Source organism: Phaenicophaeus curvirostris, chromosome 1, assembly GCF_032191515.1.
Source record: "Phaenicophaeus curvirostris isolate KB17595 chromosome 1, BPBGC_Pcur_1.0, whole genome shotgun sequence".
Taxonomy (NCBI): domain Eukaryota; kingdom Metazoa; phylum Chordata; class Aves; order Cuculiformes; family Cuculidae; genus Phaenicophaeus; species Phaenicophaeus curvirostris.
This window is the reverse complement of record NC_091392.1, coordinates 44,924,893-44,949,543: the sequence shown is the minus strand read 5'-3', so window position 1 is coordinate 44,949,543 and position 24,651 is coordinate 44,924,893. Positions and strand designations below refer to the sequence as shown.

General features: G+C 42.4%; 1 protein-coding gene across 28 annotated transcripts in view; it reads right to left on the bottom strand.

Annotated features, from left to right (window-relative positions):
- The window catches only part of RBFOX2 (RNA binding fox-1 homolog 2), a 176,946-nt gene that overhangs the window by 34,946 nt on the left and 117,349 nt on the right, over positions 1-24,651 (bottom strand). For 23 of the 28 annotated variants that reach the window (XR_011337422.1, XR_011337423.1, XR_011337426.1 and 20 more), the window contains 2 exons: positions 15,880-16,026; positions 2,624-2,677 (listed from right to left, as the gene is read on the bottom strand). Coding sequence is in view for 18 of the 28 variants with exons in the window: in XM_069856714.1 (XP_069712815.1) it covers positions 2,624-2,677; positions 15,880-16,026 (201 nt within the window). In the remaining 10 variants the exon portion in view is untranslated. The remainder of the gene's footprint in view (positions 1-2,623; positions 2,678-15,879; positions 16,027-24,651) is intronic. The other 5 variants (XM_069856669.1, XM_069856703.1, XM_069856837.1 and 2 more) reach the window with 1 other exon arrangement.

The following is a 24,651-nucleotide window of genomic DNA, read 5'->3' as shown; positions in this document are numbered from 1 at the left end:
AGAGATCTGCCACAGCTCAGCAGGGACAAAGTGCCGCTCAACCCCATCATACACTGGGTGGGGTCAAATCCAGGGCAGTTTGGGATTTACCACTGTACCTTTTAAATATTCACAGAACATATACACAAAACTCTACAACCCTTAGGAACCCAGGGAAGGGAAGGGAGCATTGAGAACACAGCACAAGGCAGGCAGCAGGAGCATCTGCTTTCGGATTCCCAAGAGAGAGGAGGAGAAGAAGAGAGAGAGGTTTCATATAATTACATTAGAATGGAAGCCACAGGGCAGAAAAACGCATTCAGATTTTTTTTTGTTCCTAATGTGGAGGAAGAACCCAAGAGTGAGTGAGTGGCCTCCAGAAAGATCCATTTCCTTTGCTTCACCATCAGATCACCAAACTGTTGTTTTTCCATTATTATGTGAATACCAGGTGCTTCGTGCAGCTACACCCCACTCAAACACTGGGGCCTCCCATTTTCATGCTAAGCAGGAATAATCTTGCATTCTTTTAAAAACAGGAATTATTTTGGATAGTGAAGGATGCAAAGATACCACAAAATTACTCTTTGGGCATTTTCTCATTCTGTTCAGATTCTGCCCCATCCCTCAATACAGGCTATCAGTTTTGCAACTGCTTTTTGCTGCATGAGGACAAAAAAAGCAGTAGAAAACTGTATGGTCAAGGACTGGAAGAACATCTCTTTGGATTGCTTTCTTTTTTTCATATGTTTATTAAGGGTTCCGGATAAAATTCGTTAAGAACTCTTCAGCAATATTTTTTTGTTTTAACTGAAAACCAGAAGCCTTGGGCTTTAATAAGTGCACAAGAAGGTACTTTTCATAGACATAAATCAAGTCTTCACAGAAAGCCTCCAACATTAGCGCTGCCTATAAGGGAAAGGCAGCAGTGGATGTTTAATACGTGGCTGTATGGGTGGGAGAGAGAGCGTGAAGTTCATGCATGGAGAGGAAAACACTTCTGGAGAGCACAGGCAGTGGGGGATGATGGACAAAGCTCAACACTTTGTCAGGCCAGTTATTTTCATCTTTTCTTTTCCAATTACATCCCAACAAGTAGGGATTTGATAGAGGTCAGAGGCCATTCCCAAAGCCAAACAAAAATGACTTAAATCAAGACTAATTTACAGATAGTTCTGGTCTATAAATATCAGAAGACCAGCAGAGAGCAGAATAACTATTTACAAACACAGCACAGCCAATTGTTTTGATAAAGTGTATAGATTTTTATCCACAAAGGGAAGCAAAGCTCCCTAGCTAAGCCATATAGACATTCACTTGTTCAAACTGTCTTATTAAAAAAAAACAAACAAAAACAAAACCACGGTATTAAGCACAAAAAAAAGGATGGGGAAGGGGCTAAAATTCATGCCTTTTGTATAGAGAGCAATTGCTTTCTGGTTTCCAGCTAATACAGAGACTGAAGAATTTCAGAATGCGGCTTGGGCAACGTGAGTGGAAATTTGCAGAGGGCTCTGAACATGAACATACCCTGGAATATATGTTGAAGCAAAGAGGCCACCTTAAGACTGTGAACCTCAAATCCAAGCGAAAGGCATAGATTCTAAACCAAAACTGCTTAGCTGAATTACAACTTCAAAATCTCTTGTGTGCATGCACACATGTGCACACACTTGTGTAGGGGGAGGAGGGAAATTTTGTTTTAATTGAAAATGGGAATCTTAGCATTGATTAAGTCAAGCAGAGTATAGACATGCACTGTGCAAGCTTCCCCCATAGAGCTTTGGCAATGCACCTCGCTCCTGACCTGCAAAACTCCCTGCTATTCCAGTGCTTGAACCTCCTGGGCAGAGAGAGAATCACATCAATTTGTCATTGTGGTGATATTGGTTACGTGATGAGAACCAATTGCCAATTAGGACAAAGATCACTGAATCTCTCTGCACCTCACCTGAGCAACATTTGAGATTTCATCTCCAGAGAAATAAATTAAACCCTCAACGAAACTTCCCTCTTAACATATCCATAAGATGAAAATAGGTGTGTGAATGCAAATTCAGTGGGGAGAGGTCCACACAGGGCAGAGCAAGGGGGATAGGGATGTTTATATCAAGCATCAAATATCTCAAACATGAAAGGTCAGTATCTCAGAAGTGCCGAGTAAGTCTGCAAAATACCGTGAATAAAGTCCTCTCACACATGAGATATTTAGAGTTTTTCCATAGATGTATTTTAATGCAACAAAAATGTGGCGGGGAGGGTGGTGGGTTAGGCTTTGTTCTTACAGCCTCCCATCACACAAAGCCGTTTTACCTTATTCTGCCTTCTCCACAGGATACCCATTGCTAGTGCAATGGGAACGAGTTGGTATCAAGGCTCAAGTGACTAACTTCTTGTTTGTTCAAAAAGCTGGGGAACCTGATCCCACATTACAGACAGGACTGTCTAGGAGCATTTGTACATGCTGCCCAGAAATGACCATGCTCAGAGTCTGGAGGGAACAGGAGACAGCCCCCAAAATAGCTTTTCCCTTCCCCCATCACACTAATTCCTGCTGATCTCTACAGAGTGTATTCTCTAGGCAATGAACTGCCTTTTACTCTGCAATCAAAACAAGAGAAGCGGGTACAGAAACAGGACTTACCTTGGAGCCACGCTCATTAAAGATTATCTCTACATCAAGGATTTTGCCGAATTGCTGCAGAGAGACAAAGGGAAAAAAGGGTTTATTTTTGGCAATCCATTTTTCCTACCTTTTGGGGGCTGGCTTAGTGCAAGAACGGAGGTGAGAATATTTCCATTTCTAGCATACAGGCAAAGGCATAAAATCTCAGTGACGTGACCCAGTTCTCTCAGGTTAGGAGATGTAGATCCTCTTGGTCATAGACACCAGGTTTTCTCACAAAAGTCTAAAGGATAAATAACAACCTCCAGAAGAGTTGTAGGGATTTGAGGTGGCTTTTCTTTTCCCCTTTTTAATCTAAACAATTCTTTCCTATCTCATCCTACTATTTCATCTAAGACATGGTTATATGATTTAATCTCAGACATCTAACAGCATTTCTCAAATGTAATTCAGCATTTCATCCTCCTCGTGAAGTGCCTATCACAAAGGCACACTTAACAGTGATGTTGTTTCTGTGGAGGGGATAGTCACAAAAGACTCCCAACCTCAGGGATTCCTAAATCCCCTCTCCTCCCTGCTGCCTTTACTTTCCAAAACTCCAAGCCTTCAAAAAAAACCTGGAGGCAGATTCCAAACCTATGAAAATGCCCAACCTCCAACAGTTTGTTTTTCAGAAAAATATCATTCAGCCTCAACCTGTGACATACAGGAGGCTGCCAATAACCCATACAACCTCATCAGGTATGATACAATTCTGACCTCTGCCTCAGCCTGGAGACCTCAAGGAGAGCAGGGCCCCACAACTTTGCACTGCTTCGACAACTGGTTCCTAAGTACCTGTTTTGCACAGAGCAAAAACAGGAAACGAGAGCTACAAACTAGAAATGAGATTTACCCCACTCTGCAGAACCATACATGAATCACATCCTTCATCCTGGAATGCATTAAAATATTTTTATTGAACTGGACAGATTCAAAGCAGTAACCTATTGATAAAAGCACCATCACTTCAACACAGCCTGCAATGCTCTGTCCTCTAGAAGCATCAACGTTGTATTTCCAAACAGGAGGCCTGCTCTCCAGAAAGATAGGTCTAAGATCTCATTTTCAGGAGCATATACATGGAGCAGCCTTCATTCTAGAGATGCGTATTGTGCTCAGACAAATGATGCATCTGAGCGTTTTTCCTACCCTAGTATTTACAAAAGCTTCCATCAACATGGCTTTGACCTCCCTGCTTGCAGAAGATTTAAAGGTGGCAGCAAATGAAGGAAGGGTCAAAAAGAAAAGAAAGGATGGTTTCAGAGTTAGAAAAGATGACGAACACAGCCTTTAGGCACTGTGACGCTCTCCACTTTGCCATAGTGCTCTTACTATAACAGCTGCCATTTTTTTTAAATTACATTTCCATTTGGAGTCAATCGGGTCTAATGCTCATTTTGTGGATGGTGCGCTTGAAAGACCTGTGGCCAGATTTGCAAACATGAAACATTTACAACCATGAGCCATGATGACTGAGTAGCTCTGAATATGTAAAACAATAAAAAGCTATTAAGTCTCTTGAACAAGTATTCCACAACCATCTTAAAGCAAACTAAAAAAGCTTCCAATAATTTTAGCTATAGTTTCTGTCTGCTTCCATTCTTCATTCTTATAAAGGAGACAGTTGTATTCTTTTACAAATGTTGGTTCACAGATGTTGTTTTTACTGTTCTATTGTTTAAGGACAATGCTTGATCTCCTATTCATTCCAACAACAACTGAATTCACAATATCAAGTTTGAATAATGCTAATGTAAACATACATCCTCCTTGAGACCACAACATCTCAACAGCTTAGGCTTGATCCATGCTGGATCCTCTTTTGACCACTGCTGTGCCAATCACAGCTAAAATACATTTTCTATTTCTATCCCACGGTTGGTGTGGGCTTGTCTATAAAGGAGATTAGCCGTTGATTGCTTTTTGTTGTCTTTGTTGCATATGGCTTGGGCAATGCCATGAAAGAAATCAGGCACGATTGCTTTCTTGGTAGACTATTTCAGTGTCGTTACACGACAGGGGCTAAATGAATTCAACAGCTCACAACTTCTGAAGGGCTGTCCCTGCTCCATTGCTGCTCCTTGCTTGGTCTCACTAGCTTCCTAAAACTGGCCCTAGTTTTCATCCTCACCTGTAGATAAACTAATGCAGCTCACCAATCCCACAAACAACTAGCCCCCAAAAAATGAACAAATACAAAGTTTTTGACAACGTACTGTTCTGAAGTGGCTCAAAGGGTTGGGTGAGCATTAGGGCTCTGAGAAGCCTAAAAGGCTCCTAACTTCTAGAAGGGAGTGGGAAAGCAGCGCACCCTACAAGAGAACAAGATCTGACCTTGCCAGATCAGCTCAGCTGTCTAGCCTTGCTACACACACTGAAACGGCCGAGCTCTCGATAAATGCAAATGCCAAGATCTTCAAAGCTATCAAAAAATCACCGTTTTCTACCTCATTAGAATAATCTTGAGAGAGAACAAACTGTGCAGCTTCTGGTGCACAATTATGCTGTGCCATCTTCCCCTTTCTCCACACCCGGCTGGGCTTGGATCCTTGAGTATTACTGCCAGCGCTGCCTGCCAGCCCCGTTCAGCTGAGCTCACTGTGCAGGGTTTCCACACCAACAGGAAACCCTGTCTTGTGTGTTTAATTGATCGTGGCTGACAAAAAAGCTGGCGGTAACACTGAATACAAATGGTCTGACCTAGCTCCATGAGAGGCTCCTTGCCCTGTAGATGATGGAGGTAGGTCATTTCTTAGATAACAGCATTAAGATCACCAAATGCTGTGACTGCAGTGAGCACGTGCTTATGTCTACTGAAATAGGCAAACTGCCCCAATCTGTTTTCTACCTAGGAGTTGGGGGGCTTTGAAGAGGCAGAAGGGAAGGACCTGCTTAGTAGAGAAGAAAAAGAGACAACAGGGGCTAACTGCTGAACTAAGGTTTGCTGCAGTGGGTTTTCCTACTCCATGAAATTCCCTGAAAGAAAGTAGCATGTCTGCAAGGTAGGAAGACGAGCACTGGTCTCTGCAAGACTGCTGCAGCCATTGCCACACAGCTGCTCTGACAGCTCCTAAGACCACAACTCGTCCTCACTGCTGCAACAGTTACAGCAGGTCCAGCACTGGAGGCACTTTATTTTGGTGGCATGCCAGAGTTTTCCTGAAGAATGAATGTGGGAAAAAAGAACTAGCTCATTTTAACAGTTTATATGTCCTTCAAAGCTGAATCTAATTTAGTGGAACATAAAAAGGCACTTTGTTCTCTGATGGTGCTTCCCCTACCAAATGTCAACAGCCTACTGCAAACAATGCAAGTTTTAAGAGCTCCTTAGTGAAAGGTCACAATTTTTGTATGGAAAATGCTAGGCCATCTAAATAAAAGGGTCAACAACACATGTCCCCATAGTAATTTTTTTAAATCATGTATACAAGCATGTTTGTATTTTCCAGCAGACAGAGTGTCCAGCCAAATAAAACAAGACCCATACATAGGTCATCCATGAGGACTAACTCTCTGATCTCTAACCTTGAAGACATGAATCACTTGTGCTCACAGACCTGATTTGTTCACCCAATGATTACCAAGAACTTCTACTTACAATCCTGCACAGCAGCTGGGGAAAAAGCCCTCAGCAACGCTCTCAGCCTCTGAAGAAGGCTTGCCTTGCAGGACTACACATCTCAAATGCTCCCCACCATGACGCGACCAAGAAGCCAGCATCCTCCATCACATGTCAGGTCATGCAAGAAGCCTCCTCCATGAACTGCTCATGCACACACCACAGGATGGATAGATACACATGCACATACTTCCTGGCATGGCATGGCAGCTATAGCATCTTTGTTTATCTTAGTGCTCCATTTCCTGGAGTGACCTTGTACCAGCTTTTTGTTATTTTTCAATAAAGCTGGTGAATGATAATCATCTCCTCTAAAGGGGCAGCAAGGGCTGGCGGAAACAACAGTTTTAAGAGGCATAAAAATTTTAACAGACATTAGCTATCATCAGAACCCAATTTTCTTGCTTGAACATGCTGTACTTTATTACAGATGCTAGGGCACTGTGCAACAAAAGGTATATACATGCTGTGTGTTTCTTTCAACTCAGATGACACGAAGGCAGCAGATTTTTCCAGTGGAGGCCATAACTACATCACATCTAATAAATTTGAGAGATCTGGCATCAGAGAGCTTTTGCCTTCCAAGGCACTGACAGTTTGGTAGGGCCCCTCCTGTATGCTCTGTTCCAGCTGGCCCTGCCTCCTCTCACTGTCTAGAGCTTTCAAAATCAGCTCCAAAACTTGCCAGACAAATAGCTTAACCCTGAAGATGCAAAAAACCAGGGAGTGCAAGACAAAATCTCTAGAAATCGCCTAACAAAAGGTAACATGAGACCCCATGCAAAACCTCCACACCCCTACCAGAGAACTCCACATGCCCAAGCAGCTTTGCACTGGCCCTACAAAATGCCTTTAGAGTGCAGTGAACTATCTAAACATCAAAGGTGCCAAACAGTCCATTCTCAAAGATAGTCGAAATCCAGAACAGCCAGGAAACCAACCTCCTGTGCAGGAAACAATTTCAGCTCCTCAGGCTTGAGATGCGTGAGCAAGAGCATTTCATACGCATGACAGATCTGTGCTGCAGAGAACATCCTTACTGCAGCTCCCAGCTCCACAGGATATACTTTCAGCTAAAAACAGTTGGCTCCATCATAAGCATGTATTAGTCAGTGCTTAGTTACGGCAGCACGAGTTCTCTAGAGCTACGCTGCTATCAGTGCATGAACTTCCTCACCTAAAGCTGGGTCATACCTCTTCAAAATAGTGGGGCCAACTCTGCTACAGCCAACCCTGCTCTGCCAAGCTATACCAGTATGTATTGCTGACAGGAAGATGGAAGCATCAAGGATTTGTAAACCAATGCACTACCATACTTTACCAACTCAACAAAGAGTAAACAAGGATCAACAAGCCCTTATTAGGGTTGATTCGTTGCCCAACAAAGCACATTTTCTAAGAAACCCGACTTTAAAAGGAAGACACACAAAGAGCAATGATTTCTAACAAGATTTACAGACTGCAGCCATCCCAGCAAACAAAGTGACAGGGAACATAGTTTTTCAGCCATTTGTTATCCTCTGACTCACAAAGAAAAGATCTTCACACAAAACTTGAGATGGTGGTGAGCAGTACCACAGGGTACCATTACAGAGATATTAACAACAGCCAGCTTCCAGGTCTATACTTCCAGCTCCTTGTTCCTGCTTTGTGCCATCCCCAGAGGTGCGACTGCTCCGTAACCTGGTACTGCTGCCATGGAAAAAGTACTTGGTCCCATGCCCACAAAACCAGCATACATTCAAAACTCGAACTCAAACATGTAGACTGAATCCATCTAAAACTGGATTACAGAAGACAACTCCGTGTAATTTTAGCCAGGACTTCTATGCAAGTAAATCCAGCTACAACACTATGTCCTAAATGACATTCAGCCCCATCTCACTGCAGACTCTTCTAGTAACTCATATGAAAACCTAAACAAATCTTAGATAAGTGTTTGATCCACTCATCACTGCCTTCCACCAGACCATCAATACAGTAGTTTATGACCGGAGGCATCACCCCATAGCATCACCCTGTGGCAGAGCAAGACAGTACAATAGCTGCTGACAGCTGCAGTGGCACAAGCACTTCTGCACAGAAACACTGTGGTCCCCTGTTCAGTCATGCAAAAAAAGCAGGATGCTCAAACAGTACTGAGTGCACAAATCCTTTGGAAAAGTCGATTCCAGAACTTGCCCTGGTGAAACACACCAGCATAAACAGCAGCACCTTTTCTAACACTAACCACTATCAGAGGGAACAATGTCTTGCCCTGCGACAGGGCTGGAGTTCTCTTTCATTGCAGGAAGAGCCTGGAAGAGACTCATCACAAAGAGGCCACCTTGTGTCAGAATGTTTGTTTTCCAATACTGGCATGCAGGACTACTTATGCGTGATCAGTGGTCAGTACTATTTGGAGATTAAAAAAGTAAAACACATTTTGATATCCAGAAGATAAGATTTCCTCCTTCAGATGTCCAATCAACTCAGAAAGCAGAGTGCCTTTCAGCAAGTTTCCTGTTTCTGTACTTCAGTCCTCACTGCATCACCACCTGCAGGTCAGAGCTTCTTGTCTATTATATTACTTACCTACTTACCTTAACGCCTCATGAGCAATTTTCTGCCATTACCAATACTTGTGTATCACAAATTACTTGTGTATTTAAGTTTATTTACTGGCAAATACGGATTTAAAAATTCTATGAAATTCTAGGTGACAAAGAGCTGTAGTCTAGTTTGTTGTTGCTTTAGCCTCAAACCAAAGGCTCATGGAGGTGTTTTGCACTCTTGACACCAGAATGAAGTTGGATGAGAAATTATATCCACCGAGGTATTTTAGGAAGTGCAAAGTACCCAAATGTTTCCCCAGAGGCCAAAATCTGAAGGCTACAAGAGCTTCCAAAAATAACTGAGGTAGCAGAGCTGTGCTGCTTGGGTCATACAAAGCAGTGATCCATCACAAACACACACCATAAAGAACCTCACACTAGAGATGAATTATGCTTAGAGAAGAAATGGATAACAACTTTACCTGTCTTAAAATCCAATGCTAAACAAAAAGCAGCTACCATTCTGTCACCTTTAATAAACAAAGTTATTAATAACTTCATTAACTTCAAATTATTAAATGTGACAGCATGGTCACCTTTATATAAAAAAAGGTATGTATTACTACTGCTGTAGCTGATAATGTTGATAATGTTCCCCATCAGAAGCAGTTAACAGCATATAAGCAGTAGCCATGGAGTGAGCACATTGTAAAATCAAAAAGGCGGCAATGCCTCCATCTGAAGCCAGAGCCTGAGAGAATTCACACCCTGTACTGTGCTATCCCACCTTCATCTGCAATTGTCATCAACATAGTCCTTATTTTTTGCCTTACACTACCTCCTTTTTTAAAAACAGTTGAAGATTCTTGAGTGAAAAGCATTTCACCATGACAAATTCTGAGAAATGTCAATTCTGACTCCTCATACTGTTGCTCCCACAGCAAATAAGCAGGATTTAGTGCAAAGACACCCGTAAGAACTACCAAAACTATCCACTTTGCTTGGTTTTGTGGAGGCAATTCATGATTCAGCTTAAGAACAGCTGGGATTTCCTCTTGTAGGCTGTTCAAATTGGCCTCCATCTTCCCCAGGAGACTCTGAAGTCCATGTGACTCTGAAGTCCAGAATGGACCAGAGTATCCCAGACAATCTTATACAGGGAGGAAAACTGCTTCTTGAAGCCCAAGAGGGAAGGACTGAAAGCTCTCAGCCATAAGATACAAGGACAGACGCTACAGACACTGGAAACACACTGAGGTAAACATAAGCTTTTCTTCTGCACATGTGGCATAGTAAGGAAGGGGACATCCTATCAGATGACTGTAACACTATAACCATTACGTCCTTACACAACTAGACAAAGAACGCATCTTGGAAACTGAATACTAAGAAAAGACTTGCTAACTTGCTTTCAATGCTGATGACAACTCTTCTGCTCCCTGGTAAGTTGTTCCATTGTTAAAATTAGCCTAAATGACTACGGATTTTCTCTTCTTTCAAGGTTAATTGTGTTAAATCTTAGCTTCCAACTGGAAAATCTTATTATTACTGTAAGCAAGACCTAAAACCTCTATTAGTAGGTATCATCCATGCATAAGCACCTGTACAAAACAGACTTGCAGGCCTTTCAACCTCTCTTTAATAAGCTGAGTAAATCATGTATGCAACACCTTACGCGGTTAAGAAGTCACTCATCTTCCAAGCCTTAGATTATTTTTTCAGTCCTAAACTGATCTCAGAACTGAACAAAATTACACAGTTACAGCCTTTTAAACTGTGAAGATGAGCAAGATCACATCCCTCCTTCAACCTGGTACCCCCTCTGCATTGCTCAAGCAACCATCTTCAATGATCACTACTACCCTCCCAAATCAGTGTCTTCCAAGAAAGCTTTCCAAGTATAGCTTGGTGTTCCTTCATATTCAATACTCTGCACGAAGCTGTACCAAACATGTTTTTGTTGGATTTATTGTCAGTTAACCAGGCATTTCAAGTCATTCTCTAACAGTAACCTTATCTTCCTCTTTACTCCTCCTCAAATAGTTTTTTAACCACAAACCTCACTGGAACGGTTTTAGTAATACCATCTCCATGGGCTGATACCTATACTGAACACAGCTGCGACTAAAGCAGATCCCTGGGGCAACTGACACAACAAACAGCCTTGATCTCCGATTTCTCCCCAATAACTACTATTTTTTTATTACCTATCATTAAAGAGGTTTTTAATCCCTCTAATGTATATTGTGTTTATCTGATATAAGTATTCTTTTTCTTAAAATCAAAATTGGTCACTCGGACAAATTCAATTGGTTCAGCAATGCTCAAATATATCAGTATTGCTTTGTGCAATCCTGTCAAAATAGACAAGACAATATTTATCTGAAATGATGCATATTACCTTACACAAAGTCACACTGAAGAGATATTAAACTCTTTCCACAGATTCTGATTTCTTTTAAAACATTCCAAAATTAATTTTATCTTGGATCAACAAATGGATAAGTAGTTTGTGGCTCTTTGGGTCATCCCTTTAAATTTTTCTGCAATAGTGAATCCTGGTGGGCAGTGTTTCAGCCTACTGCAACTCCCCTAGCTCTTAAAAGAACTGGCTAAAACTTACTATTAATGAATAAAAGATCCCCTTTCTTTGACTATTATTTTTGGACATACCTTATGAAGATCTGCTAGGTTTTAAATATTAGCAAGCACTGCCTCATCCTCCTTTGTTATAAATTATATATAAAACCAGATATGGTACAAACACAGTAAGCTGGGGGCTTTTTTCCTGTTTTTTCTGTTCGGTTGTTTTGTTGTGTTTTTTTTCCCAAAACACACTATTTCCTCATTTTATATTGGACCTACACCTAGATCTTTTCTGTTTTCATATAAAAATTGATGGCTTCTCTGAAACTACATCACCTGTGTCTCCATAACTAGCACATTGCCTTTCTCACCTGATTTAACTCTGTAATTATACTTGCTGCCATTTACTTCCTCTCCTCCTCTTCATCCTCCCTGCCTGATGTGAAGAATGCTTTGTGTTTTATTAATATAGTTTCAGCGCCTGGGGAATCATGCCTTTTTGGCCATCAGTATGATTTTGTTGAATACTTTATAGCTTTCATTAATACCTCCTTTTTGAAAGATACCTTCCTGGGCAGTTATCCTGCCAACTGTTTAAACTCGAAGAAACAGACTCTTCTAAATCTCCTTACATTACTGCCTGATGCCATATTCTGTTTGCACAAAGTAAATACAGACAAATAACAATCACTGGTACCTAGGCAACCATGGGATTTCAGGTCAGCTATTAACTCTTCTTTATCTGCTAGAACAAGGTCAACTATTGATTTATTCTACCGTGGGTGCAGAACTGTGTGCATTAAAAAATGACCTATTCCTTCTAGAAGCTTTCTGGAAGTCTTTTTATTGGCATCATGAAATATCAAGTAAATATTACCCATTTTAAACAGCGGATTTTATTTGCCTCCCTATAAGAAGCATATAAGGAAATGTTTGTTCCATTCCTGAGGATATCTCAGGGACTTGTTAGAAACACGTAACAGGCAGGAAATGGTTTGAAACCCAAATAAACCTAAATTTGCCAGGAAACCCTTATTTCTGCAGCTCTCACAAACGGTGAGGTTTTAGAAAGCATTATGTAATCTCCATTTAATCACACAAGGGACACCACATCTGAAGTCCACCTCTGCTCAAGTCTGGACGAAAGCATTAGCTAATGTTCTGCGCCCCAGGACTGGGCTGACCTCTGGAATGCTGTTCCATCCTCAGGGGACTTATTTACTCCCTCCCTACCATCACATTTCTTTCTCCACAGCTTTGCCGTCTACCCAATTCCTCTCTCTGAAAAATCACTCCAGGCAAGGATTTTGAATCTCTCGGATACAACATTGAGGAGATGTGACCTGACACACACAAGGGAGAGGGAGAAAGATGGGGACTACAAGCTAGCCACAGCTGAAGACTCAGACAACCAAGAGTCCCCTATAGGAGAAAGGGTAGATTTCAGTGAGTCACCTAGGAGAAAGCATCCTGATTCTGAAAAAGGAATAGGAGCCAGAAGGGTTCAGAAAGACTCTCCTGCCTGAGGTTCTGAGCATGCTGAGAAAAGCAGCAGTGAGAAAAAGGGAGATCTATGAGAACCATTGATTATTCCCTTGGCAAAGAAGCAAATTCCTCTATTACAGGAAAATGGCATGTGGAGTTTTTATGTCCTGAAAGATAAAATGCTCTTCTGGTGGGCATACCTCTCTGCAAACACATGGCCAGGCAAACTAATAAAAGGTTTTATAGGGAATATACCACTTACCCCAGCTAAAATCACATGACTGTGCTAGAACTGGTGATGATGTTTAGAGAAAAAATAAATCAACAACAAATAACTTGGGGAACAACAGAAACCAACTCCTATAGTGTATTTCCCCGCTCCTTCTATGTACAACCACTTGGGCCTAAAAAAGGATGGGAAACGTTAAAGCAAGCAGTTGGGTTGCATTTTCTAGAAGTCACTCCTCAGGATAGCAGTTCATTCTTACTGCCTTGGTGCCCACAACTGTAAAGCAGACGTTATAAGTCCCCAGGACAGGGATGATCTTGTCATTTCCATTTCATCCACATCCCCCACACCAGAAGCACAGGGAGGAACAGCATCAAGGTGAATGAGCATTAAAGGGGCCAGTTGTGAAGCCAAGCACTCCTCTCAAGGGCAGGGGCAACAGCAATGGGGAACAGTTTATGTAAGCAATGCAGCTCTCGGGAGACAGGAGCTGCAGTAGCACAGAGCAGGACGTGCTAAATACAGATTGTAGCAGGTGGTCCAAGAACTGGCTGTGATTTCAGCAACCGGTTTACCCAAACCGGACGGAACTGCCTATCGCGCAGCTCTGCAACAGCAAAATGCAAGCTAAAAAACACAAAAGCAGAAAACAGGCAACTGAAAAGACTCAGCAATCACAGATTGCCAGGAGATGAGTTGCACCCTGAAAACGTTCCCACGGGTGTCAAGAGTGTGACAATCTAATGTATGAACAACACAGAAGCAAATCCAGGCCTTTTGCAACAGAATCGCAGAACCATAATTTTGGCTGGGACCTACCTTCAGATGTCATTTAGCACAACCTCTGCTCAAAGCAGGTCTAATAAGATCTGGTTGGCCAGACTGTGTCCAGTCAAGTGAAATACCTTCAAGGATGGAGGTTCCACAACCTCTCTGGGCAATGTGTTCCACTATTTAACCATCCTCACAGTAAAAAATAAAACATAAATAAATATTTTCCTGGTATCTAACTGAAATTTCCCATGTTCCGACTTGTGTTTGTTGTGTCTCATCATTACACACAAGACTTTGCTCATCCAGCCCCCTGACCATCTTAGTGGTGCCCACTAGGCTTGCTCCTGTATTTCACTTAGATGAAGTACCCTTCTTGCCCTGGAGAGCCCAAATTGGACACAGCATCCCAGATGCAGTCCAACCACTGCTGAAGACAAGGTCAATCACTTCCCTGGACCTGCTAACAACACTCACTAACACAGCCCCACATACAGTCGGTCACCTTTGCTGCAAGGGCACAGTGCTGCTTGCGCTTTGACTTGTTGCCGATCGGGACTACCAAATCTTTTACTGCAGAGCATCTTTACCTAGACAACCAGACCCCAACCTGTACTTCTGCAGGGGTTATTTCCTCCTAGGTAGAAGGCTTGAAACTGGCTCTTGGTGAGCATCTTAAGATTCCTGTGAGTCCATTTCTCCAGCCTGCAAAGTCCCTCTGACTAGCAGCCTCACCCTCCTGCATTTTGACAACTCCTGTCCTTTCGGACTCATCCACAAAATAGCTTCCTACAGACAAAAAGCTTCAAGAACAAAAAAGCAAAGATCTCCCATAATATACAGCAAGTGAGACTCTCGCTGAAGACCATCAGTGAAATTTTTAACATTTCTGCACACTTTATTCATTTCGTACTGTCCAAGCTATGAACAGACAAACCCAATTCTTCTTCCATTTACAGCAGTCTAAGCTTGAAGTCCCTGAATTTGACATAGTTACATATCATAACACTGCTCTCCACATGACAGTTCATGCATGTGTGCATGCATATACACGCACACAGATAGCCCAGGAGATGCAACAATTGAAACAGGAACACTGCGAGATTTTGGAGGAGCAGCTGGCTCATTCAAACACTAAGGTGGCAACAAGAAACTTAGCTTTGGTCTTTCCTGACTTGAGTCTTCTGCACTGCATCTTAAACAGGCAGTGACATTTAAAGTCTGTTAACTTTATAAATAATAAGATATATCTCTGAAGACTTTAAAACATGCCATCAACCAAGGATGTTACCATCATATAAACAAGTCAAGGAGGCCTGATGATGATGACAATATATGGATAACTTCACCTGAAGGTTAGGTCATGAAGGTTAGGTCATCTACCTCATTTATCTCTGCGTTCACGTGGAATGAGTCACCACCTATACTCATGTGAATAAGCTCTTCCTCAGAGAGCTTGCAAATTAGGAATGATGAATAGCATACAAAGCTTAGGGAAGACAAATTATTTGGTCAAAAGAAACAGAATGCATATCATACACAATGTAAAATACCACCTGACTTGCATTAGCTTTTCCACATGCAGTAGCTAGCTGGCCAATTCCTTGCAGCAATTTTTCACCACAGAAGTGGATCACGAAGACATAAATATTTCAACAAGTTTCTAAGCAAACAAAGCCAGTGCTTTACAAGGGACATATTAAGTCAATGTTTAATCCTAGTCTTTAATGGGAAATAAGGCAAACTTTTGTTTTGTTTCTTTTTTTTTCCCCAAGCCAATTGTTAGGCTACACTCAACATCTTGATAAGAGCAACACAGTCTTAGTTTTTGAGTGTATTTACCAACTGAGGTAAATACTACCCGTTGTCCTAGTCCTGCAGATATTTTCCAGTGTACTGACCAAATCAAGGAGAAAGGACTTTTCCTTCACGTGAATACACTAGCACCATATGTCCCAGTTGCGGGGAAAGAGAATCTGCCATGCCTTAAAAGGTGCTGACAACTTACCCCAAACATCTGCCGAAGGTCAGGATCTCGAAAGCGGAAGGGAATGTTAGACACATGAAGTCGTTTTGGAGTGGATTTGCTCTCAGTATTCTCACTGCTCTGTGTCTGTGATTGTTGTCCATCTGTCTGTGCCCCTCCTTCTGTCTGCTGAAATCAGAAAGACAAAAGTGTGTGCATGAACAGAAAACACACAAACACCTTGCACATGCTTTGTCTATCTCTTTTTACAAATTAGTACTACACTTGCAATTGCAGTATGTGAGTACTTGGCAATTTACTTTGACAAAGCCAGTAATGCTTAACAATTGATCTGTTGTTCTTCCCCCCCCTTTCCACAAGTAAACAGTAATGAGATCTCAGCCTCCCTCCCCTTAGATCACCTTTCAGTTTAGTAGATTTGCCTTTGGTTTTCTTAAATTACTTGTCTCTTTCCCCCTGCTCTTCCTCACTTCAGCTGCCACCATATGAAAGCTCTAATGAAGAGGCGGATCTTTCATATCCTGAAGCCGGGAGGTAGTACCGCCACTCTAATCTCATGTGGCAGGATGTTCATGCAATCATCAAATTCCCACAGCTGAAGTGGCAGCTCTTCACCGGGCCAATACCAGAAACGCATCCCCAGGCAAAACAGCATCTGTTCTGTCAAGCTCCCTTCAGAGAAACATTACCCCAAAAGATCTATAATTAAATGGTAAAATCCATATATGAACAGCTTACGGATGTCTCTGATTAACTTTTCTCATACACTTAAAAGCCAGCCCAGGGACCGGAAACACTCATTACCACCACAGGATTTCTAAAAAACACCCAGTGCTACTTTCTGCTACTACCAATTCCACAGCTAAAACAAAGGAATTTTTCCCACGTTCCCAAGCACTGACCGGTACAGCAAAGCCAGGTGAAGGGGTCAGCCAGAGGTACTTGTGCACAGAGAAAGCACAGCAAAAGGTAGAGAAATAAGGGAGACCAGTGTGCCAGAGGAGAGACCTAATGCCTCCACAAAGAAGACAGGCAGGGGAGAGGAAAGGAAAAGAACCTCAGCCTCTTGGGTTGGTCTTGGACCAAGAAGTGGTAGAATTTGAGCACAGCGCTAAGTATAAGGGCAAGGACCCTTTGAAAAATGCTTAATGAACAAATGGTATTTTTTGCACTTCAGTAAGAACAATTACCTCAAAACCTCAAAGCTACAGAACAAAGTAGACTACAGTATGATCGGTTTTATTGCTCTGTTCTTTTCCAAGGCAAGCGCTGAGAGATTAAGGTATTGAAAAGGCACCCATCCACTCACTCCATCTCCTGCTGCTGGTCTCAGCCTTCTAGGAGTCATGCTTTGACCACACGTTTGATCAACTTTTAAGTGTTATTTCACTTCTTTAGATGCCAGACAAACCTCTTCTGTAACTCATCAAGTGCGAAGTTGTTCTACAAGAAGGCAAGGACCGTGTAATTGCTAATGCCAGCCCTTTTTAGGTATCTTCAAAAACACACACAGGCCTTAAAGCTAAATAGTTTTAGGTAGTTTTAGGTGGAAGTGGCGGGGGGTGTTTAGTGTCTTGGGGCCTTTCCCACCCTCCCATCCCATGCCACCCCATTTTAAATACATGATTTGCATACCAAAGAAGAAAGAAATCTCAGAGGGTTTGCTCACACCGACTTCCCAATCACCAACTGGATTTGCTAGACTGCTCTGTATTTGGAAAGAAACATCTCTCCACAGATGAGCTAAATTGGTGACATTAAGAGAGCTTCTTCTGGCCAGAAATGTCTTTTACAGACAAAACCCTGAATTTGTATATTTGTTATAAAGCACTAACAAAAGCAAGCAAACAGTAAGCACTGGGTCTCGTCATGCTGAGCAAAGCAGTGGCAACTTTCTGTTTTATTTCAGTAGGGCTGCACAGGCAGCACAAAATATGTTTGGTCTGGTTGATATAAATTAAGCTGTGATAGGAAGAACAGAGATATTGCTCTGCAAGTACCTCTACTCCCCAGAGCTATCCAAGGCTCAGGAGAAGACTAGCAGGATGAAGCATTTTTCTCTGGTTAAGACTCGTCCATCCCCTGAACATCAAATCGCCAAGAACAACATCTGAAACTTCCGTTTGATCACATCTAAAAAGATGTCACCCTCTCCCCAGGTTCTTCCTCTTCTCCTATCCTCATCCCTATGACAAAACCCATCTCCAAATGTACAAAGAGTGCACCCTAGGGAAAGAATCAATGTAGCTGGATTATGATTAAATCACACTATGCTATTCAGTAGTTTCATTTTTATGATTCCATCAGAATCCTTTGCTCCTCAGGGCAAACCTGTCCAAGACGGACAAAACACAGGAGTAGCCCATCCATCACCACCACACACAATGCCTGTGAGTGTTCCAAAATAACTCTCCAAAATCATCAATGCTCCTGCTAAAAGGGATCTCTACAATCCATTTTGGAGCCTTGATAGTACACTTTGCCAAATCCTGTGCTTTCTATGCCTTTGCGTGGAACTGGCAAGTGGGTAAACTCCCATGCACACATGCACATCCTCAAACACACATCACTGCATCTTCTGCAGTGTGAATAAGGAAAAATGATTCTGAACAGTAATGGCAAAAATCATTTAGTCTTTAAATTCAAATACAGGTTGCACAGTACTGGATCTACCGGCTTCCACAGGGGAGAAAGCCAGGAGGCCACTTGCACTCCTCTCCCATCCATTTGTTCACAGGCAGAGGGCAGAAATTCTTTCTTACCAAAGGTGCGATGTATCACATATAGTGTCCTGCTCAAAAACACTCACAGCTGTTCTTGTATATGGCAGCGTGCTGCCGCCGCATAGGAGTCATTTTGCAGCACATGTACAACAAGACAAAGGTTTCAAAGAGGAGGAACAACAGAAAAGGGGATCTTGGTACACTCTTACCTTTTTGACTACACTAAGAGTCCTCAAATGCTTTTCAGGCTTTCACATATCCTAATTTTTCAGCAGTAGTTTAACATTAAATACCTTCTCTCTATGGATGTTGTAGCTCCCTTGTTTCTATCACCCATGGCCCTAAGGTAAGATTTGAACTTTGAGCCACTCTAACATTAGGCTCAATACATTTGTCTACAGTCACACATTCAGCTACAACATAAATGAAAGAAATACTCTCCTCAGATGTAGCTTTTTTTTCTTCCTTTTGTAGGTATTCCTTGTCCTAATTCATTAGGAAGGAGATGAAAGGAAGAGCCTGGAGCCTGTTCTCAGGCAGCACATAATGGAGACTGGCAATAGCACTATCCCAACCAAGCCAGATGATAAAAGCCACATTTCACCAAGCGGCCACTCCCCACCCTGACTCCTTCCCCCCACCAGGTTTCAGGTCCGGCCTAATATCAGTGCTTCACAGCAAAGAACTGGCCCTCTCCCTTCATTACAGACAGTCATTAAGCTCGGGAGGGAGCTAACACATGTTCCCTAGGTCTCAGTGCCTGTCATCAGGCAACACAGAGACATGCTGCGGCAACGATCCTGCATTTAGAAACAGTGCTGGACCCACCTTACTTTCTCAGCATAGCATGCCCAACATATACTTACGCAGGTGATAATGTCATTCACGTCTGCACACACAAGCTCTGAGCTCTGCTCAAGGTCACCGAGAAACGTATCATAGCTCAGGACACGCACAATATGTGCTTCCCTTTTAACTACTTGCTGCCTGGGCCCCTCTGCCAGCCCTTCCCTTACACCCACCAGCTGTAAGGAAACCCTAAGCAAGAAGAGGCTGCTGCAAAGCAAAGCATGGATGTTAGCACGTGCATATATATGCGTGTAAAAGGCAAAGACACCTGGCAACATGAGGGTGTTCAGAAAGGTTTGGAGGCAGCTCTATAACTATCTTCCCACCACTTGACTAGACTCATTCTGAAAGCAGCTGGTGATAAGTAATTGCTGAGGACTTGTCCTTGGCAGGAGAGAGAGGCAGGGGCTCCAGATCCACCTGAGCTTTGAGCAGATCTCCATCTGCAGGGCCAGACAGGACTACCTCCCTAGCCAGACAGACAAACACCAAGGCAACAGCCCAGCACAGAGACTATTAATACTCAGCACATTCTGTTTCCTTCTCCCACTTGCTTCTAGAACTGGAAATGCTTCAGGTCCAAGTTATAGAACAGCAAAAAACAACCCCCCATCCACTCGCCCAGGAAGCAGGCAGTCCAAAATGTTGTGAATCATAATGAGGAGGTTAAGAGCCATAAATCACTGTAAAGAAAATATTTACAAAATACAAATGGTAACTAATAACTATATTTAAAAGGGGACTTGGGTGGCTTACAAAATGTAGGAGACAGACTGTGCTCTCTCCACTGCTTCTAGATCAGCCTTGGATCAAAAGAAGGACCATGTTTGGATCAAGAGCTTGAGGAACTGTGTGGAGACAAGGACTGAAAGCTATGACTTAGAAAAGGCAATCTTCCAACCGCAAAGGAAAGTGCAGACAACACGGGAAGATCTCTGCAACTGCTAGTGAAGAACTGGCATCAAAACAACAAGTCACCCATCAATGAGGAGATACGCACTGAGCAGGTTTGGGAGAGAAATGAGTTAAGACAAAATCCCCGTCCCGACCCACCATTCTCTACCAGAGTAGAATTGAGGTCGTACACATCTGAGAGCAAAGGACATGGGAACTTCTGCTTAAGACCACATTTGTTTAGCAGAGAGAATACTGCAGCGGTAATAATCATCTTTCAACAGCAGGGTTATATTAAAAACAAAAAAAAGGCTACACTTCAGGCCCAATTAACAACGTGCCCAAGTATGCCCAAACCAAATCACCAAGGACATAGATAATAATATCTGTTAGGCTTTTAACTATTTTCAGTATAGATGGATTATTTCAGGGCATTTTTTTCTCACATTGCTACTTACCTGCTTTCAGACACACTGAAGTTGAAGTCATTTTAATCACTTTCTCATTAAACAAAGATACATACCAAACCTGACACAGGAAAGCACATACAAGTTTTGCTGCCTATCCCAAACACCAAACAACTCTGATGTGTCAGGTAACATTTTTCATGTAGTGATATTTAAAATTACTTTGCTTCTCTGACCTCTGTTTTTTTCCCTAGGATTCTTTGGTGCGGTTTTTTGGGGGGTGGGGGCATGGTTCGTTTGGCTTTTTTTTCAATTTTTCTTTCAACGAAGTGGTGAAATGAAGCCCCTTGAAAGGTTTGCCAAGCTGTTTGTAAGCAGTTCAAACCCATTCCTCACAAAACAGGGATGCCATGACAAAGTGAAGGTGGTAGGAAGAGCTCACGAGGCAGCCATCATCCCTGGACTACTACAATGACAGTGGCAGAAGAAAAGGCACACAGTGACAGACTAACATCTGTCCAGCCCCCTGTCCTGTTTCTGACAGTGGTCAAATAGAGCATCTGTGGAAGAACACAAGAACAGGACAAGCGTTCAGTGCTGTTTCTTCAGCAGTCTTCCCAGCCTGCTCACATCTTTGTAGCTGGTCACTGGCCATGAATCTATCACCCACAGCACGGTTTAAAGAATTTTTTGAGCCTGGTTATGCTCTCAACTTCCAAAGCATCCCATAGATGAGAGTTCCACAGCTAAATTCTTCATGGCTTTAAAAAAAAAAAAAGACACAAACTCCTGGGGTTTTTTTTCAATACATGCCATCCAATTATTTCTTGCATGCATTCTAGTCAATGAAAATAGGAAAGGTATTTTATTTTCTATACCATTCAAAATTCAATGTATTTGTCATATGCGTTCATTCCTGTCAGCTCTTTTCATAAGTGAAGATTTCATTTCTTCTCATAAAGAACCTGCCACATTCCTTTCATCATCACTATTATCCTTCCCTGTACTACTTCTACATCTGCTATAGCCTTTGAGATATACAAAAGTACCATAGCTGTATACTCTAACATAATGGTATTTGGTTATTTATTTCCTATTTCTCTTTCAAAATCATTTTTAAATCTGCCACACTAGATACAAGTCTACAAGTGCTGACAATAATCTGCCTCATACTCAAAATAATAAAATAATCTGCCTCCAACTCAAAAGCAAATTCCTGATGTTAAATGTCAGCGTTTGCTACCTCAAGACAGCAATTTCCAAGCTGAGGTAGCCAAACAATCAGCAGCAAGCTACTTATTGAAGCCAGTTCTTCCTCTCATCTACCTGCTCAGCAGTACAAAGATAAGTGAGGATATTCATTAAACATATTCTTCACCTGAAATACCTCACATGAGCAACTGCTTTAATTACTGAAGTGATGAAAAATAATTACAGAGGAAAATTCTGCAATCGCAGACTAGGCAAGAAACACCCAAGGGGAAGTCATCATTACAACATCATCCATGTGTTACAAAAGTCAGCTGAGGAACCCTTGGTGCCATTGAATCTCTTCTTTCCAAACCTTTGCTAGATGTATGGGGCACAGCCAGATGTCCGAGCAGCTTCCCCGTCTTGCTTCTGAACACAATGCATAGGGGTCCTCCACTTAACATATGCCTCCTTGAAGAAACCAGAAAGCTAATATTCCTTTATGATATACCAGATGAGTTAAGTACATCTCCGTATGGCACACCAAGAAGCTGAGAAACAGGACGTTCTATCGTTCTGTAATTAAATAATGCTTTATATTGGTTCATGACAATGTAACACCAAGGTGACAGCACCTGCCATTTTCACAGCAAGTAATTTACATAAACTTATTCCTCTACTTCTATACCTCCAGCTGCATTCCGTAATTTATACAGGCACACAAATTCTTCCCTCTGACATTAACAAGAGAAATGAGTTGAATAATCTGCACACGGTTTTAAGTGCATTGCATTTACTATCAAGCAAGCTTTTTTAGTTCAGCGGATGATTAATCTTCCCTCTGCGGGTAGAGTACCAGGAGATGCAGTGAGCTGACAATTGCTCTCGGCTTCTGGCCATGCACTCCATACGCTACCTTGCAACAACAGCATTTGCTGGATCCCTCCAAGAGCTGCTCAAATTCATTAACCCAGCTAAAGAATTGGACAGCTTTCTGCCAGGTCAGTGAATTAAAGTGGCTCACGTAAAGAATGGCAGAGCCAGTAAACAGGAGTGGGAGTTTGTGCTTGGAGCCACATCTCTCCTTTCTGACAGCAGTGAATCTTTAGATCAGCTCAGCTGCCAGAGGTACTGCAGCCTAATTAACATCTCAACTTCCAGCTATCTGGGCTGGGTGTCTCCATTAGGGATACGCACACTAATGTAAACTAAGAAGGGGGAAGGGGGAAGAAAGCTGGTGACCCAGCACCATAAGAAGTGAAATGCAGAGCATCAATGGTTTAAGAGACAGGCTGCAATTGGCAAACCAAGTAGGCCAAATATGGTCTGGTACCTCAGTCTATTTTTAATCCTGGTCTTTCAGCTGTGCTTTGGGATAGTAGCAAGAGGAAGGACAGATGCTTGGAGATAAAGACCCAGAGACCCACTTGTCAGGAAAGAAACAAAGCCCCACACATGAGGCTTGATCCTAAAATAAAAAGAGATTCCAAACTACTGTTTGCATTACACCATCTATTGTGCCAATTTATTTTCCAGGCCCCTGCTCCGAGAGCTTTGAATGCTTTCCACCGCACTCAGACCTCCAGAACCAAGATCATCCTTAGCTGATGACACCAAACAGTCATGTCCCTTTGCTCAGGGATTTTATACAGCGTAGGAAAGCATGGACTTTGACTCCCAAAGTTTATTTTACTTAAGTTCAGTGCTGATGTTTGACCTCAGGCTTCTAGATTACCGTCTATTAACTCAGTCAGCCTTGATAATCTCCAGTCTTTCAATCTGACTTGCCTGTCAGAGTCTGCCACGTTTCTATGACAAGGTGCTCCCAATGCAGTGTGCTAGGGATCTTGTCACAGACCCCTTTACATTGTTGCAGAACATCTTATCAGTAACACAAAACCACCCTTTCCATGGGGGACCTTTAAACCTCTCCATATTCTCTCTTACTCTTGCAACTGACCCTAAAGGCTACGTGCCTGAAAAGCAGCAAGACCCCACCACCTGAACATACCTTTCTCTATCACGCTCTGTCCTGCCAACAGGACCACGCAGGCCTTGTTCTTAAAAGCAAGGAGAGACCTTATCTGTCTGGCTGAAGGAATTTCTGAATCATCCCTTGGGAGCACAGGCTGCAAGTCAGCAGCTAAAAAATTTGCCAGCTGTTTGGTCTGGGGTATCACCTTTACACATGGCACCAGCTGCACTTGTCAGTTGCAGTAACGGGAGGGAAGGATCATGTATCACCCACCATGACTTTCTGCTCTACTAAAGTTAGCACTGTTGTTTGAGCAAGATAACAAAATGGTTAAAGGAAAAGCTGGTTAAAGAATAGCAGTCTAGTCCACATGGATTGAACATGTACGTCAAACAATTAATAACCAGCGTATGTGATGGACAACATGCCTGATGTTAGCTGTAGATGTTTAAGGTGAAACAACAAACCCATTCTGCTGTATTTTAATAGCATGGTTTAGCTTGAGTAACTACTGTGCCTTCTTCCTTCCCCTAGTTCCTACATCATTAATCATCATATTGAGAAGGAGAAAAGTTACAATTACATTCCAAGGTACCCTCCAGAATTAAAATAACTTCATACAGAAGGAGTCCTAGACAGAAAGATAAAGGGACACAGATGATCCAAGACCCTGTGCGTGTGAAAGCCTGGCATGTGAAAGGCCCTTGGCCAAGGTGCTTTCCCCTTCCCACTCCCCCTCCCCCTGGATTTCTTC